General features: G+C 47.9%; 1 protein-coding gene across 5 annotated transcripts in view; it reads right to left on the bottom strand.

Annotated features, from left to right (window-relative positions):
• INPP4A (inositol polyphosphate-4-phosphatase type I A) overlaps positions 1 to 15,051 on the bottom strand; it is a 146,562-nt gene that overhangs the window by 91,439 nt on the left and 40,072 nt on the right. For all 5 annotated transcript variants that reach the window (XM_082244965.1, XM_082244968.1, XM_082244964.1 and 2 more), the window contains exons 5-6: positions 11,732 to 11,848; positions 7,363 to 7,442 (exon numbers count right to left, since the gene is read on the bottom strand). In XM_082244965.1, the coding sequence (XP_082101091.1) occupies positions 7,363 to 7,442; positions 11,732 to 11,848 (197 nt within the window). The remainder of the gene's footprint in view (positions 1 to 7,362; positions 7,443 to 11,731; positions 11,849 to 15,051) is intronic.

Raw genomic sequence — 15,051 nt, 5'->3', positions numbered from 1 at the left:
GTAGCTGATACTGCCTTTACAGGCCGTTCAGCGCGTCTGCTGCGTCCGCTAGAGGATCGCGGGTGCGAGCCCTGTTGAGCCAACCTACCAACAGATCCATACCTGGGGTGCGCCAATGAAGGGACAGCTGGTGAAATACCTCTGGATGAAGAGACTATTCCTCTTGATCCAGAATCTGACGGCTGAAATAATCTGCCTGTCCACCCCCGTGATAAATATCGCGGAGAGAACTGGAACAACTGTTCCCCCAATAAGAATGTTGGCCACTTCTATGGCCGCCAGGGCACTCTTGGTGCCCCTTGGTGATCGACCTAAGTCATGACCGTGGCATAGTCCGATTGGATCCGAACCGGGCTGCCCTGGAGCTGCTCGGTCCAGTAAATCAGACAAAGTCTGATCGCTCTCAGTTCCAACACATTTATCGGTAACCTGGAATTTATCAGAAGAAATGACTTCCCCTGGCTGAGCATCGGAGACTGAAGCCACCAGACCAGAGCCTCCCTGGTCCGCTCACTCAATCGGATCCGATTGTCCAGAGAATCGGGATTCCGATTCCATATGAGAAGAATCTCCTCTTTGGAGAATTCGGGTATGAGACTAGGCAAACTGTACTGCCTCTAAGGAGGCGACCATCAATCCCAGCCAGTTGACGGACAGCAACATCCGAATCATTGACTGAATCTTCTGGAGTTTCTCCGCATGGAGAAACACTCTTGCCAAGGATGTATCCAAAATTAGGCCCAGATAGTTCAGTCTCCTGGTGGGAACCAGGGATGATCTTTGGGAAAAGCAACGAAAACGCTGATGTCCTGCGAAGATGGGAATATAAGGATAGGCATCCTAAATGTCTATGGACGCCAGGAAATCCCCCTGATGCAGGGAGGCCACCACTGTATGGATGGACTCCATCTCTTCCAAGACCAGAATTGGACGCACCTAGCCCTTTTTCCTGGGCATTGTGAACAAGTTCGACTAGAACTCCTCCAAGGAATGGGAACTACCACTGCTTGTTGTATCAAGCTGTCCCCCGCAAAGCTTTTAAGCGACCCGGGGATGTCGACTATTGGAAGGGAAGAATCGCACCGGTGGAAGTGATCAAAACTCGATCTTGTATCCTGACCATATGACCTTGCGAACCCCTTTATCCGGGATTCTGGAAAGCCCTGGATCCGGAAACCGGTGAAGACGTCCCCCCACCCTAGAGATGGGTGGGGCCCATTCTGTCAATCCAACGGGATAACAGTGGCTTTATTTAGTCTGGAAATCGGTGAGTCCACTATTGGTGGTACCGTCCATCTTTGTAATGAGGGATTCCTCAAAATGATAGGGCCTAGCCATGCGTTTGGAAATAGCAGGGCTCATTTACGGACGACCCTATTTGGGCAAGGGAAACCCTTCACCATTTTGGTAGGCTTGCTAGTACCAAAAAAGGAATAGGAGTCTCAGCTACCTCTGCCGGTGTAACCTCAAGATTTAAGTTTTTTCCCGGACAGACACAACTAGTGCTTCCACCAACGCTTCTTGTGCTATGGCGGAGGCAGAAGCGTCCTAATTACTGTCTGAGGAGACCGTACCTGAGACAACAACCCCAGAAAAGGGACTGCAATGACCAGCTCAGAATCCGTATCTGAGGTATCAAATGACATAGGGGTAGGCGGGGGTCGCTCTTCTTGACCCCCGTCCCTGACAGGCTACCTCCACCCGGGATACCAAAGACTCCAAAACTGCTGATAATGCATCATCACAAGTGGGGTACTGGAGGGTCCTGCGGCCACCCTGAGGGGATCAGGTGGGGATACATGTGTGGCAGGGTTCATGTAACAAGACACTTGCCAGCAAACACAAAAAAATTAATTGCAAGAAAAAAACATCTTTTTTTTTTTTTTAACTTAGTCCCCCAGCGCAGTAGCGCCCCTCAGTCTACCTGCTTGGACCCCTCAGAAAGAGAGAGAGAGAGAGAGACCCCAAGGCTCACCTGATGCACAGAAGTTTCTTATCAACCTGCTTCCAGCACTGTCTGTTACAGACAGGAAGTCTTTGGCTTGCTTTCCCTGGGCCAAGGAGGCGGCTCCGCCCCTTTACACACCTTCCGGCGCCTCCCAATTACTCCACAAGGTGTTTGGTCACCTCAAACATGGCCGCCCCCATGCTGGAGACACGAGGCTACGCCAATATGGCGGCCTCGTGCGATCTGCAGGAAAATGGCGGCGGCCTGTGTAGGATAGCGGCGGCTTGCAAGTTAGCAGCGGCCTGCGGGATGTGTGCATTCAGCCTGTGCGGCCTGTGGAAGTGCCTCGGCCTGCGGGAGGTGTCCTTGGCCTGCGGGAGGCTGTGCGGCCTGTGGAAGTGACCAGCTTTCTGGAGGGATGGCGATCTGTGGCTGCAGTAACTCAGGCATAGGCATCGGCCTGTGTACACACTAGACAGGTAGGATACCTCTATACCTCAATAGTAATGCCTTTTAGTAGTCTGCCACTGACTTCAGTCACCCTTACAGTCATATAGTGACTTTAGATAGTCAGCTCCCAAACCAAGCCTCCTGGTTTCTATTCACAAAAATCACACTCAAATTGGGGGATCTGTGACCTGTTATAGGATAGAGGGGAGACCCAGAAACTGAGTGTCCGACCATCCCAGAGATGGGCCCGCGTCCACCAACAAACCCGACAGGGGGAGAGGGGGAACATTCTACTCACCATACCGGAACCAGGCGGGCGCCAACTCCTGACAGAACCCCTCTCCACCGGGGTGGGGGGGGGCTGTCGACCAATATGGACGCCGTGACTCTGTTGGTCATTGGCGTCCAGGCGAGACGTTTAACTCGCAGGGTCAGTCCCCGTCCAGTGGGACTATGTCGCGGCCGACCCAGCGCGGAGCTATGGCCTGCACGCGCTCGTAGGCTGAACTGGGGTGACCACTGGATCTCAACATCCAGCCCGTCGCCCAGTTTCAGCGTACTTGCTTGAAGATCTCACAGGAACACTGGAGAAAAAAAGCTGTCTAAAAAAAGTATTTCTAAAAAAATCCTGCCAGGACCGAAGATCCTAGCAAGGAATCTAGGTCCTTACTCCTAACTAGACAGAAAAAAACTGATTTGCTGTAGCAGGAAGTGAGAGGATATACCCTCTGGGACTGCCCCTAGGGTGTGGCCAGAACGTTTTCTTTCCTGTCTAGTCCTACTCCTGTAGAGGGCAGTATAACCCGAGTTGATATTAATCAAGGAGGACTACGTCTGTCAATGAGCGACAGAGAAAATAATTTTCTCTGATAAATCCCCTTTTCGATTGTTTGGGCTGTCTGTAAAAAGCCTTTTCCGGAGAAGAAAAGGGGAGCGCTACCATCAGTCCTGTGTCATGCCAACATTAAAGCATCCCGAGACCATTCATGTGCGGGGTTACTTCTCAGCCAAGGGAGTGGGCTCACTCACAATTTTGCCTAAGAGCACAGCCATAAATAAAGAATGGTACAAAAATATACTTCCAGAGCAACTTCTTCCAACCATCCAAGAACAGTTTGGTGATGAACAATGCCTTTTCCAGCATTATGGAGAACCTTGATAACTAAGTGGCTTGGGGAAAGAAACATGGATATTTTGGGTGCACGGCCAACAAACTCCCCAGACCTTAATCAGATTGAGAACCCATGGTGAATTCTCAAGGAGGCGGGTGAGTCTGCATAGTGATGTCCAAGTTGTCCATCAGAGCAGTAGGGGATTGCGCTCGCAAGAGAAGGTCGCCCAGGTAGTCCAGCACTGCGAACCCTCGCTGACGCAACATTGCCAGCACTGGAGCCAACACCTTTGTGATGACCCGAGGAGCAGAGGCGAAACAAAAGGGTAACGCCACAAACTGATAATGCTCCTCTCCCACGCCAAAGAGGAGGAATCGTTGGTGACAGACACATATTGGAGTGTGTAAGTAAGCGTCCTTGATGTCGATAGAGGCAAGGAAATCCCCTTGATGCAGGGATGCCACCACCGTGCGAATAGACTCCATTCTGAACTTCTGTACCCGCACAAAGCAGTTCAGAGCCTTGCGATCAAGAATTTGACGCACCTTGCCTTCTTTCTTGGGAACCGTGAACAGGTTTGAATAAAACCCCTGAAAACCTTCCAGAAGTTGAAACCGGAACAATCGCCCCTTGAAGTACCAGGTCTTGCCCCGCCCCAAAAAGAGGGCTTGCAATCTGTCCAGGGACAGATGCACATAGGAACGAAAGAACCTTTCCGGAAGGTAAGAAGGAAACTCAATCTTGTAGATGGACCGTATCGCTTCATGGACCCACTTGTGCACTTCCCCGGTTCAAGACAAGTCCAAAAACAAGCAAAGACATTCCCCCACCCCAGGCACGGGTGAGGGCACACCTTCATGCAGAAGGAACCTTGTCTGTGGGTCTAGAGAAACCCGCTTTGGACTTGCCAGACCAAGGCCACTTGGATCCTCCCCAAGAGGTCTTGAAAGGCTTTGAACTGTTGTCAGCCAACCCTGAGGAATGAAAAAAACTTCCTGTGAGCTGAGAAGGACGGGCCACATCTGCGACGAGGTTCCTTACCCTTACTAGCCTGCGGAAGAAAGATGCTCTTCCCCCCTGTGAGACTCTTAATGATGTCATCCAGGGTAGCTCCAAACAGGCGATCCCCTTAAAAAGGAAGATCCGTATAGGCTTTTTTAGGAGGTCTGATCTATAGACCAACATTTGAGCCACAACCACTGCTGAAACAGACAGTCTAGAAAGCAGACGAGCCGCATCCAAAGAGGCATCACAGATAAACTGCAGCCCCTGGACCAACTGGTCTGCCAGCTCAGCGAAGGCAGGGGGAACCTGCTTACCCTCCAGGTTACAGAGTAAAAGCTTAGCCCACTCTGTCAGAGAGTTTGTGACACCAGGACAATAGTGAAGACCGGTCCAAGTGCCGAGCCAGCCACAGTGAACATACTGCGGGCCACAGCCTCCATCTTTCTGTCAGGCAGATCCTTTAAAGCCAGCGATTCTTCTACCGGAATCATGGTTGCCTTATTTACCTGGAAACCAGGGGATCAACCACCGGTGGAACAGTCCACTTCTTAAGGAGGGACTCTTCAAAGGGGTACCTCACAGCAATTCACTTAGGGACCACAAAAGGGAAATTTGGGCGTTCCCACTCTTTTGCGGTAGATCTGTCAAAATAGGGAGGAAACGGAAACACCTTTGCCGCTCTAGACAGCTTGTGAGTGACAAAGGGAACCGGTGCCTCCACCGCAGCTTCAGCTGAGTCCTCCCTTTTTAAAGTCTCATGCACAGACACAATCAGTGCGTCCACCAGCGCCTTTTTGTGCATGGCTACAGGTGTGGAGGAATCATCTTCACTATCGGAGAACTGGGGGCGCGTGCGCTCAGACCCCTCAGAGCGGGCCCCGTCCGTGAAAGCCAGATCAGATTCAGGATCTGAGGAGACAGCAGGGGAAGGTGGGGGGGGGGGGCGGTTTTTACTACCCTGCCACCCAAAAGACACCTCCACCCGGGACACAAAGAACTCTGGGACCACCGTCAGTCCATCAATGGATGGGAGGGCCTGCAGGCTCTGAGAGGGGGTCAGGTGGGGAAATGTGCTTCAAAGACTCCATGAGGAATAAGGTTACCCCACTAAAGTGCAAAAAGACGCCGCCAAGGTACACCCCCACCGTGCTGGTAACACCACCTGGTCCCCAGCAACAGAGCACCCCACAATCCTGCAGCAGAGAGGGGGAGAGGACCCCACCAGACTCACCGCCCCACCAGGCAGTCACCGGCAGAACCAGGATCAAAGCACTCTGACTGCAGTGTCCAGGAAGGAAAGGGGCCCAAGAGTCAGCACCAGGGGATGGGGGGGGGCTCCCACAGCTAAAAACACTGCCCAGAAGGCTGCACAGTATTGGCTACCATTGATTTAAATGCCGGACTATCGGAAAATGGCCACTGCAGCTACACAAACATGGCCACCAGCCTATACAGCAAATAGGCTACAACAAAATGGCGATGAGGCTCCCAGGGACCCAGGAGTAATCCCTAGGGCCCAGGTAAGACACAGATCAGCAAGGGGGGGCATGGCAGGAGCCCTCACCAGGTACAGCCACCCCCCCCCCCCCCCCCCATCGCCAGTACAACATGGCCAGCCCCAGGAGGTAGTCAGGATCACAATTGAAATAGGGGGCTGTCGGGCAGGAGGAACGTTGTGACGCAGGCCGAGACCCAGTCGTATGTGACTTCGCGAGGCATTTAACTCGCAGGCCAGCCCCCCTCCGGTGGGGCTATGTCGCAGCTGACCTAGCGCGGAGCTGAGGTCTGCACATGCTTGCTGGCTAGATTGGGGTGACCACTGGATCTATATTATCCAGCCTGTCCCCCAGCCCAGCAGTGATTGTAGATCTCACAGGAGAAAAAAAATCTATCCAAAATGAAAAAAATTGCCAGGACCAGTTTCCAGCAAGGAACTAGGTCCTTACTCCTGACTAGGCAGAAAAAACTGGGTACCTACCTATAGCAGAGAAGGGGGTATCCCTCCTGGGACTGCCCATAGGCGTAGTCAAGTTATTTTTCTGCCTAGTGTCCTACTCCTGTAGGGGGCAGCATAGCCCAATGGTCAAGGAGATCAGAAGCTGTGTCCGTCAATGAACGAAAGAGAAATTAATATTTGCGCCATTCTCAAAACTTTTGGCCACGGCTGTACTATATGCGTTTAGTTTAGCAACACAAGGAATGCCTCCAGATCTATGCAGTCACATTATATATATATATATATATATATATATATATATATATACATATACACACACACACACACACACACACACACTGTACGCGTAGATAAGCAACACAAGGAATGCTTTTGTCATTTCAGATCAGCCTCCAGATCTATGCACAGTCACATATACTTACTGTACGCATAGATAAGCAACACAAGGAATGCTTCTGACATTTCAGATCTTCCTCCAGATCTACATTTACATATACAGTATACTGTACGGATTAAGACACCAAATGATTGTCATTTCATATCTGCCTCCAGACCAGTGTACAGTCACACATACATTGTACACAGATAAGTACAGACACCGAATGCTTCTGTCACTTCGTATCTAATAATATTCTTATATATACTGTACACACAGACCAGAAAGGCACTGAATGACTCAGTCTCTTTTTATCGGTTTCCAAATCGATTACACGGTCACACATATATATCACACACACAGAGAAGCGAGACGCTGAAAGCTTCTGTCACTTTATATCAGCCTGCTGATCAGAAAAACAAGACACCCAAACCTTTTAGCACTTCACACCTGCCTTAATACCTATGAACATTTACGTATATACATAAAGACAAACAAGAAACCATATGCTTACCATAGTGGCAGGTGTAATCTGTGGCTCTTCTCTTGTAATAAATCCTTTACTATAAACTTTCCAGAGCCTAGCAAATACATCTATGCAGAAATAATAAAGAAAGGAGGAAAGTACAAAGTTAACATGCTTCAAATCTTCAGACTGATCTACTTCCTGCTGGGTTCGCAGGTCTGTGAATAACAGCAAACCTTATCAACTTTTTATTTAAAGGAAACCTTTCCTTGGAGAAACCAAGACTGCCATTGCCAAAGTTTCTTTCTGCAAATGCCAGTTGCCTGGCTGTTGTGTTGGCCTATTGCTCAATACTTAGAATTTTTGAAAAAAAAAAAGACTTTTCCGATATGCACACTTGCTTCACATCAGTTACTTAGAAACTAATGAACCCAGTAGGTCAGCATTACAGCCATGCAATTAGCATTGTCATAAGGACTGCTAAAAGTTCACTCTGTAGCAGAGCTCCTGGCATTAATCCAATTCAACTCTTCTGGCTGGACTCTCTGCTGGCTGCTGTGGTTCTTCCTGTTCACCCGTGGGACATAATAGTGATCTATGGGTCAGCAGGAGGCACCATAGCTTCAAGAAAGGGACATGTTCGTACACATACCCAGAAGTATGGAAAAGGATCAGAGCCAGAAGTTCTGATAGAGCCTGAAGTTTTAGCAAATGGGCCAAGGGATGGGTCATTTTGCAGATTTTCTCTTCTGACAGGGTCACTTTAAATTTCCCCTCCTCTGATCAATTAATGTAAAAAGCAGCAATGATAGCACACATCCATCCATTTTAGAACCCATGGGTTTTTGGTTGTGTCTCCATTAAACAAGAAAAAGTTTCTTAAGGGCTCTTTCACCCAGTGGAGTGCGTCGGACGAACTCCGTTTTTCTCAGTGGGGGATCGATCCGCCGATCCCCCGCTGAGCAGGAGGATGACAGCTGTTCTCCGTGCTGTGTGCAGGGACACAGCTGTCAGGTCCCCATGCATCTCTATGGGGGAATCAGATGGGAACGGACCGTCGGTCCGTTCTCATCCGATCCCATCCGATCCGCTGGAAAATAGGGTTTCCATCCGTCCAGATTTGACGGATCGGATGTCAGTGGACATGTCTCCGCTGACATCCGATGCACCATAGAGATGCATGGGGTGACCGTTCAGATCTGCCAAAAAAAACAGGCGGATCTAAACGGTCCGCCTTTGTGAAAGGGGCCTTAAGCTGAAATATTCAAATTTTATAATGATTTTATCAACAAAGAACAAGCATGAAATAGCTCAAACACCGCATACTTACATACTTCATTATTTGCTGAAGACATAGTGAATAAGTAAATGAAAGCAGTTGTAAACCCTCACATATACCCAGTAAAGTGAAGAGCCTCAGATCATACACAGAGATGAAACAAATCTCCCTACATCAGTTCTATTTGTATATCTGCTGTCTTCAGCTTTCTACACGGTTTAGAAAGTGAACAGTGTTAGAATTTTTTCTTCCTTTTCCAGCACTGGTTGTGGAGTCTTGGCATACACTGTGTGACAGCTGATTGGAGGAAAGGCACCCCCCCCCCTCCACATAGGCAGAGGAAGAAACATACAGAGCTGTGCTGTGAATAGACCAGCTCTTTGCTAACCTATCTCTATCCACCCACCTTAACACAAATTTCCAGCTGCTTTTATCTCCTGTTTTAGAAGGTTTCATGCTGATAACAGAGGAACGGAGCAGCAGAAAGACACAGGACATAGGGCTTTGGAGAGAGATAGGTAAAAACTACTGATATATGTGCCCAGGTCAAATTTCATAAATGGGGTTTACATCCACTTTAAAGAAAAGTGTGCCAATATGAACTATCAAAGTTTCTGTAACATGTTATGTTACCAATTTAGAGTCAGTCAACCTAAAAACTGATATTTCTGATTTTGTTACATGCCGGTGCATAGAACTGCTGATCAGCTTCTCTATACCCAGCTCCATCCAATATGAGGAATTTCATTATGGCAGCAGAATGTTTTGTATTTTTCTTACAGTATAGAGAAAGAAGAAGGGGAACTTGGGAATTGGCTAAGGTGGGAAGTGTGACAATCAAGCGATTTTATGATGGGAAATAACCAGGAGATCGTAAACGTTGAAGACATTGCAGATGCAAAAAAAAAAAAAAAATGGTAAGAGACTCAGCCAACTGGTATCAACAGTTAAATGAGGAGTTTCTCCTAGAAGGATTCTTTAAAGCATGTGCATTGGGTAATCAATTAAAATATTCTTAAAAATACACCCAACTACAAGAGCTAAAGCAGGCTCACAGTGCTTTGATAATAGAATATAGCAAGAAATGAGACATTTACAATATGCCACTATGGATTTAACATTTAAAAATCAACACGTGAAAAATTAAAAAAACTTAAAGTCTCACTCCAGGACAGTTTCCAACTCCCAGCACCTAGAATAGGCGGCAGCAAGCAATCGGGCTTTAGGTGAACATACCTGGCTTCACAAAGTAAGGGAAAATATAGCAGGATGGGTTAGGAGGTGGGTGGAGGGACAGGGTGAGGAAAAAAAATTGTTTTAGCCTGGAATGAGTAAGTTTTCTCCACTTTTGTTGTTAAAAACACATTGCCCTCTAGGTGATCTATGTACTGTATATTGCAAAGTTTTTAACAAACTTTGTTCCTACATTTTGTTTTTCTGAAGGAATCCCTGTGTGTGTGTGTGTCTGTGTCTATATGGTAAGTGAATCTAATGTGAGTGGTTTCATAATCAATCCTCTGCTGCACCTGCAGGGCTCTAATGAGGAAAATTGCAGGGTCTGCATCCCTTTTTTTAACAGAAACGTGTTTATTGATTTACAGCAGCAAGTAAAGTACAACATACAACTAAGCAATGCAAGATACAGGAGAAAAATACAAGGTACAGTGCATGTTACAGCAGGACGGGTCATGACAACAGTGCAGCATCAGCAAACAAACAGAATTAAACCATTAGGCACATCAGGCTTCATCCAAGGTGTCATGGGAAAAGGTACAGTCTGCCAGGGGGGTAAAGGCCAGGACAAAAGATCAGGAGGCGGAGAGGGGGAGAGGAGCAGATAGCAGGGGGAAGAGAAAGAGTGAGAGAATACAACAAAGCAAGAGAAAGGGAAAGGGGGGAGAGAGATCCAAATCCTATGCAGGGAGAGGAGATCACACTTCAACATGGGAACCCATCCAGAGGCCCCAGACCTTGTCAAATTTTTGGGGGCAACCCCTATTCATGTAAGTAGGCTTATATAGGGGCAGAACAGAGTCCACTAAAGCCCTCCAATGTGTCACCTGGGGGGGGGTTCAGCCGACTTCCACTTAAGCAAAATCATTTTCCTCGCATAAAACAGAAGGTATAACACAAACCGTTGCATATGAACTCTAGGAGAGACCACTTCACAGAGCCCCAACAACATCACCTGAGGTTTGAGAACCATGGAGGGAACTCCCATATCCTGGATCTCGGTGACCACCACCCGCCAGTTGTCCTGTATGCTCGGACAGGACCACACCATATGAAGAAAGGTGCCAACCTGACCGCAGCCCCTGGGGCACACATCAGAGCCCCCGGGGTAAATTAGCCACCCTCTGAGGAGTATAGTACGACCTATGAAGGAATTTGAGCTGAATGAACCTATCCCTCGCCGATATCATCCTAGGTACATAACATCCCAGACCCTCCTCCCAATCCTCCGTGACTAAAGAGGGGATATCTTCCTTCCAGAGGGAAAAGAGCCTAGTGCCACGAGCCTTTGTCTTACTAGAGATCCTAAGGTACACTGAAGAGAGGATGCGGTCAGCATTTTTGGTTGTAAGGAAGCACTCCACCGTGTTAGGTGCCAATGTGATGTCCGTGGTAAATTGGGATTGAGCTGCGTGCTTCAGATGCGATTTCCCTTAAGGAGTATCTCACTAAAAATTACATTTTTGTTGCAGGGAATGCCAAAAATATGACTTGTATCTTAATGCAGACTTCTGGGAAAATCAATAAGCCAATCACACAAGCAGGAAATTCTGTTTCTGGGGAGTGTTCGGTACACCATTTGTGTACATAACACCTCCAGGTAGCCATATTGCATTGCACTTTACATAAAATTACAGGGCTGCAAAATGAAAAGGAAAGGGAATTTTTAAGTCCCAACTGTATATGATATATATATATATATATATATATATATATATATATATATATATATATATATATATATAAATAGATAGAGAGAGAGAGAGAGAGAGAGAGAGAGAGAGAGAGAGGAGGGATATATTTTCCCCCCTTTAAGTATATTTGATATGGAAAGATCACAGCTTATCACAACATTAGTGTTTTGTTTTTCTATGAAAGAGGAAAGTGAGTAAATAAACAACTTACAGTTCCCTGAGATCGGTCTTTGACATCATACACAGACAACTTAATCTGGGTCATTTGATTTATGAGAGAGTCCTGGAAGAAGGCAATGCTGCTAAGAAAAATAGGATTGTTTGTTCCCTAACATAGGAAAGAGAAAGAAAACAAAGAAATGAACAACATATCAATTTTTAGAGGTCACAAATATGTGTGCTATTTATATTGATCAGCGCTAACATTATGACCACTGACAAAGTGATTAACATTGATTATGTTATAATAGCACCTGAAAGCGTGTGGGATATATTAGGCAGCAAGTGAACATGTTGTCCCTGAAGTTGATGTGTTGAAAGCAGAAAAAAATGGGCAAGCACGAGGATTTTTTCAAATTTAACCACTTGCCGACCGCCGCACGACTATCTACGGCAGCGTTCAGCCCCTCACAGGCAAAGTGACGTAGGGCTACGTCACTAGCTTGTGAGGGTCTAGGGAGCGAGCGCGCGCCGCCGGAGGCGCGCTCCCGCTCCCGCGTGGTCACGGACCCCCCAGCGCGTGTGACCGGCGGACCCGATGTCCGCCGGCCACTCTGCGATCGGCGGGGGAGAGGGAGAAAGTCAGGCAGCTTGTGTAAACAAGCTGCCTGTCATTCTCCCCTCTGTATGAGAGATGATCATATGGATCTACTATGTAGATCCGTTGATCACTCTGCATACAGCTGAAGCCACAGCCAATCACAGTTAGAATCACGCCCCTAGGGACACATACAGCCCCTCCCTCTCAAATAAAGTTAACCCCTTCACTACCAGTGTATTTTTACAGTAACAGTGCATATATATAGCACTGATTACTGTAGAAATGTCACTGGTAACCCCAAAAGTGTCAAAAATGTCAGTCAAGGGTCCGATCTGTCCGCCGCAATGTCGCAGTACCGCAAAAAAAAAAAAAAAAAAAAAATCGCAGATCGCCGCCATTACGCGTTAAAAAAAAAAACAACAAAAATGACAAAAATCTTTCCCTTAGTTAGTAAACGCAATAACTTTTGCGCAAACCAATCAAAATCGGATTTTTGTAAGATCTTACCGTAAAATCCTTTTCTCTTAGCTCATTGACAGACGTAGTCTTCTTGATTCACAAGAACTGGGTTATGTTGTCTCCGCAGGAGTAGGACTAGGCAGAAAAGAAAAAACGTTCTGGCTCCACCCTAGGGGCAGTCCCAGAGGGTATATCCTCCCTCTCTCTGCTACAAGGCATCAGTTCTGTCACAAAGCAGCAACAGAGAATTTAACCCAACCCAACTCAATGATAGAGGGGCGGGTACTACGTCTGTCAATGAGCTAAGAGAAAAGGATTTTACGGTAAGATCTTACAAAAATCCGATTTTCTCTGTCGCTCATTGACAGACGTAGTCTTCTTGATTCACAAGAACTGGGACATCCAGAAGCAGTGCCACAAATGAGGGGTGGGATTGACAGAAATCAAAATCCAATCTAGAAGGCCCAACCGGTGCCAAACTAGAAGTTTTAAAGGCTCATTATAAACAGAGAATGAGACTCAAATAAAAATTCCAACGGAAAAAAACCCTCGAGGTAGACCACTGGTCTCCTCAAATGGCGGCCTGCAAAACCTTGCGGCCAAACGAGGCATCAGACGATGCCATTACATCAACTTTATAATGTTTTGTAAAGGTATGCACCGACGACCAGGTAGCCGCCTTGCACACCTGGACCACTGACGCCTGATGGCGAAAGGCCCATGACGCACTCAGTGCCCGAGTGGAATGCGCCTTAACAGGGAACGGGGGCTCCCGACCCTTAATAGAATAAGCCTGTACCACCGTCTGTCTGATCCATTTGGAAATAGTCGCGGCAGATGCAGGCAACCCCTTTTTGGGTCCATCCGGGATCACAAAAAGTGAATCCGTCTTGCGAAACGAGTCTGTCGTTTTCAAGTATACCCTGATCGCCCGGACCACATCCAAGGAGTGTAAAGCAAACTCCCGAGGATGACTGGGCTTAGGACACAGGGAAGGTAATACAATTTCTTCATTCAGATGAAATTCTGAAACCACTTTTGGTAGGAAGGATGGGTTCGGACGAAGAACCACCTTATCTCTATGAACCACCAGATATGGGGAACGACAAGATAAAGCGGCCAGTTTCTGACACCCTGCGTGCAGAAGTAATAGCCACCAAGAAGGCCACCTTCTGGGACAACGTAGGTAGAGGAATCTCCCCAATATCTTCAAAGGGAGGTTTCTGAAGAACCGACAATACTAAATTAAGATCCCAGGGTGGTAACGGCGCGCGCACTGGTGGAGTCAGATGTCGCACCCCCTGGATGAAATTCCGCACCAAGGAATGAGTAGCCAAAGGCTTCTGAAAGAAGATAGCTAATGCTGAGACCTGACCCTTGATAGTACTCAAGGCCAGTTTCTGCTCAACCCCTTGTTGCAGAAAAGCTAATATTCGACTAACCGAATAAGACCGTGGACGGAACCCCAGAGGTTCACACCATGCAATGTAGGACTTCCATGTGCGATGATAAATCTTTCTGGAAGTCGCTTTCCTTGCTTTAACTAGAGTAGGAATAACTGAAGCTGACAATCCCTTGTCCTTCAGCACCTGGGTCTCAATAGCCAGGCCGTTAAAGCCAGCGATCGTAAAGCAGGATGGAAGATCGGTCCCTGAGACAGTAGGTCCTCCCTGAGAGGAAGTCTCCACGGGACGTCCGCCACCAGTCTGACCAAGTCTGCGTACCAAGCTCGGCGAGGCCAGTCCGGAGCTACCAGGATTACTGGAATTCCTTCCTCCTCTATCCTGCGAAGAAGTCTTGGCAGTAACCCGAGAGGAGGGAAGGCATACATTAGCTGGTATTGCCCCCACGGGGCGATCAGTGCGTCTGCGGTCTCTGCTAGAGGATCGCGGGAGCGAGCCACGAATCTCTGTACTTTCCTGTTGAATCGTGATGCCAACAGATCCACATCCGGGGTGCCCCAACGTAGGCACAACTGGTGGAAAACTTCTGGATGGAGGGACCATTCCCCCTGATCCAGAGTCTGACGGCTGAGATAATCTGCCTGCCAATTTTCCACCCCCGGAATGAGCACCGCAGAGATCGCTGGAACAAATCGTTCCGCCCAGCGAAGAATGCAAGCCACTTCCTTGGCCGCTCGGACACTCTTGGTGCCCCCCTGGTGATTGACATAAGCCACGGCCGTGGCGTTGTCCGACTGGATCCGAACCGGGCTGCCCTGGAGCTGCTCGGTCCAGTGAATCAGACAAAGTCTGATCGCTCTCAGTTCCAATACATTTATCGGCAACCTGGATTCTTCCGGGGACCAAAGT

This window comes from Pelophylax lessonae (genome assembly GCF_965119305.1).
Source record: "Pelophylax lessonae genome assembly, chromosome: 2".
Classification (NCBI taxonomy): domain Eukaryota; kingdom Metazoa; phylum Chordata; class Amphibia; order Anura; family Ranidae; genus Pelophylax; species Pelophylax lessonae.
This window is presented reverse-complemented; position numbering and strand designations above follow the sequence as displayed.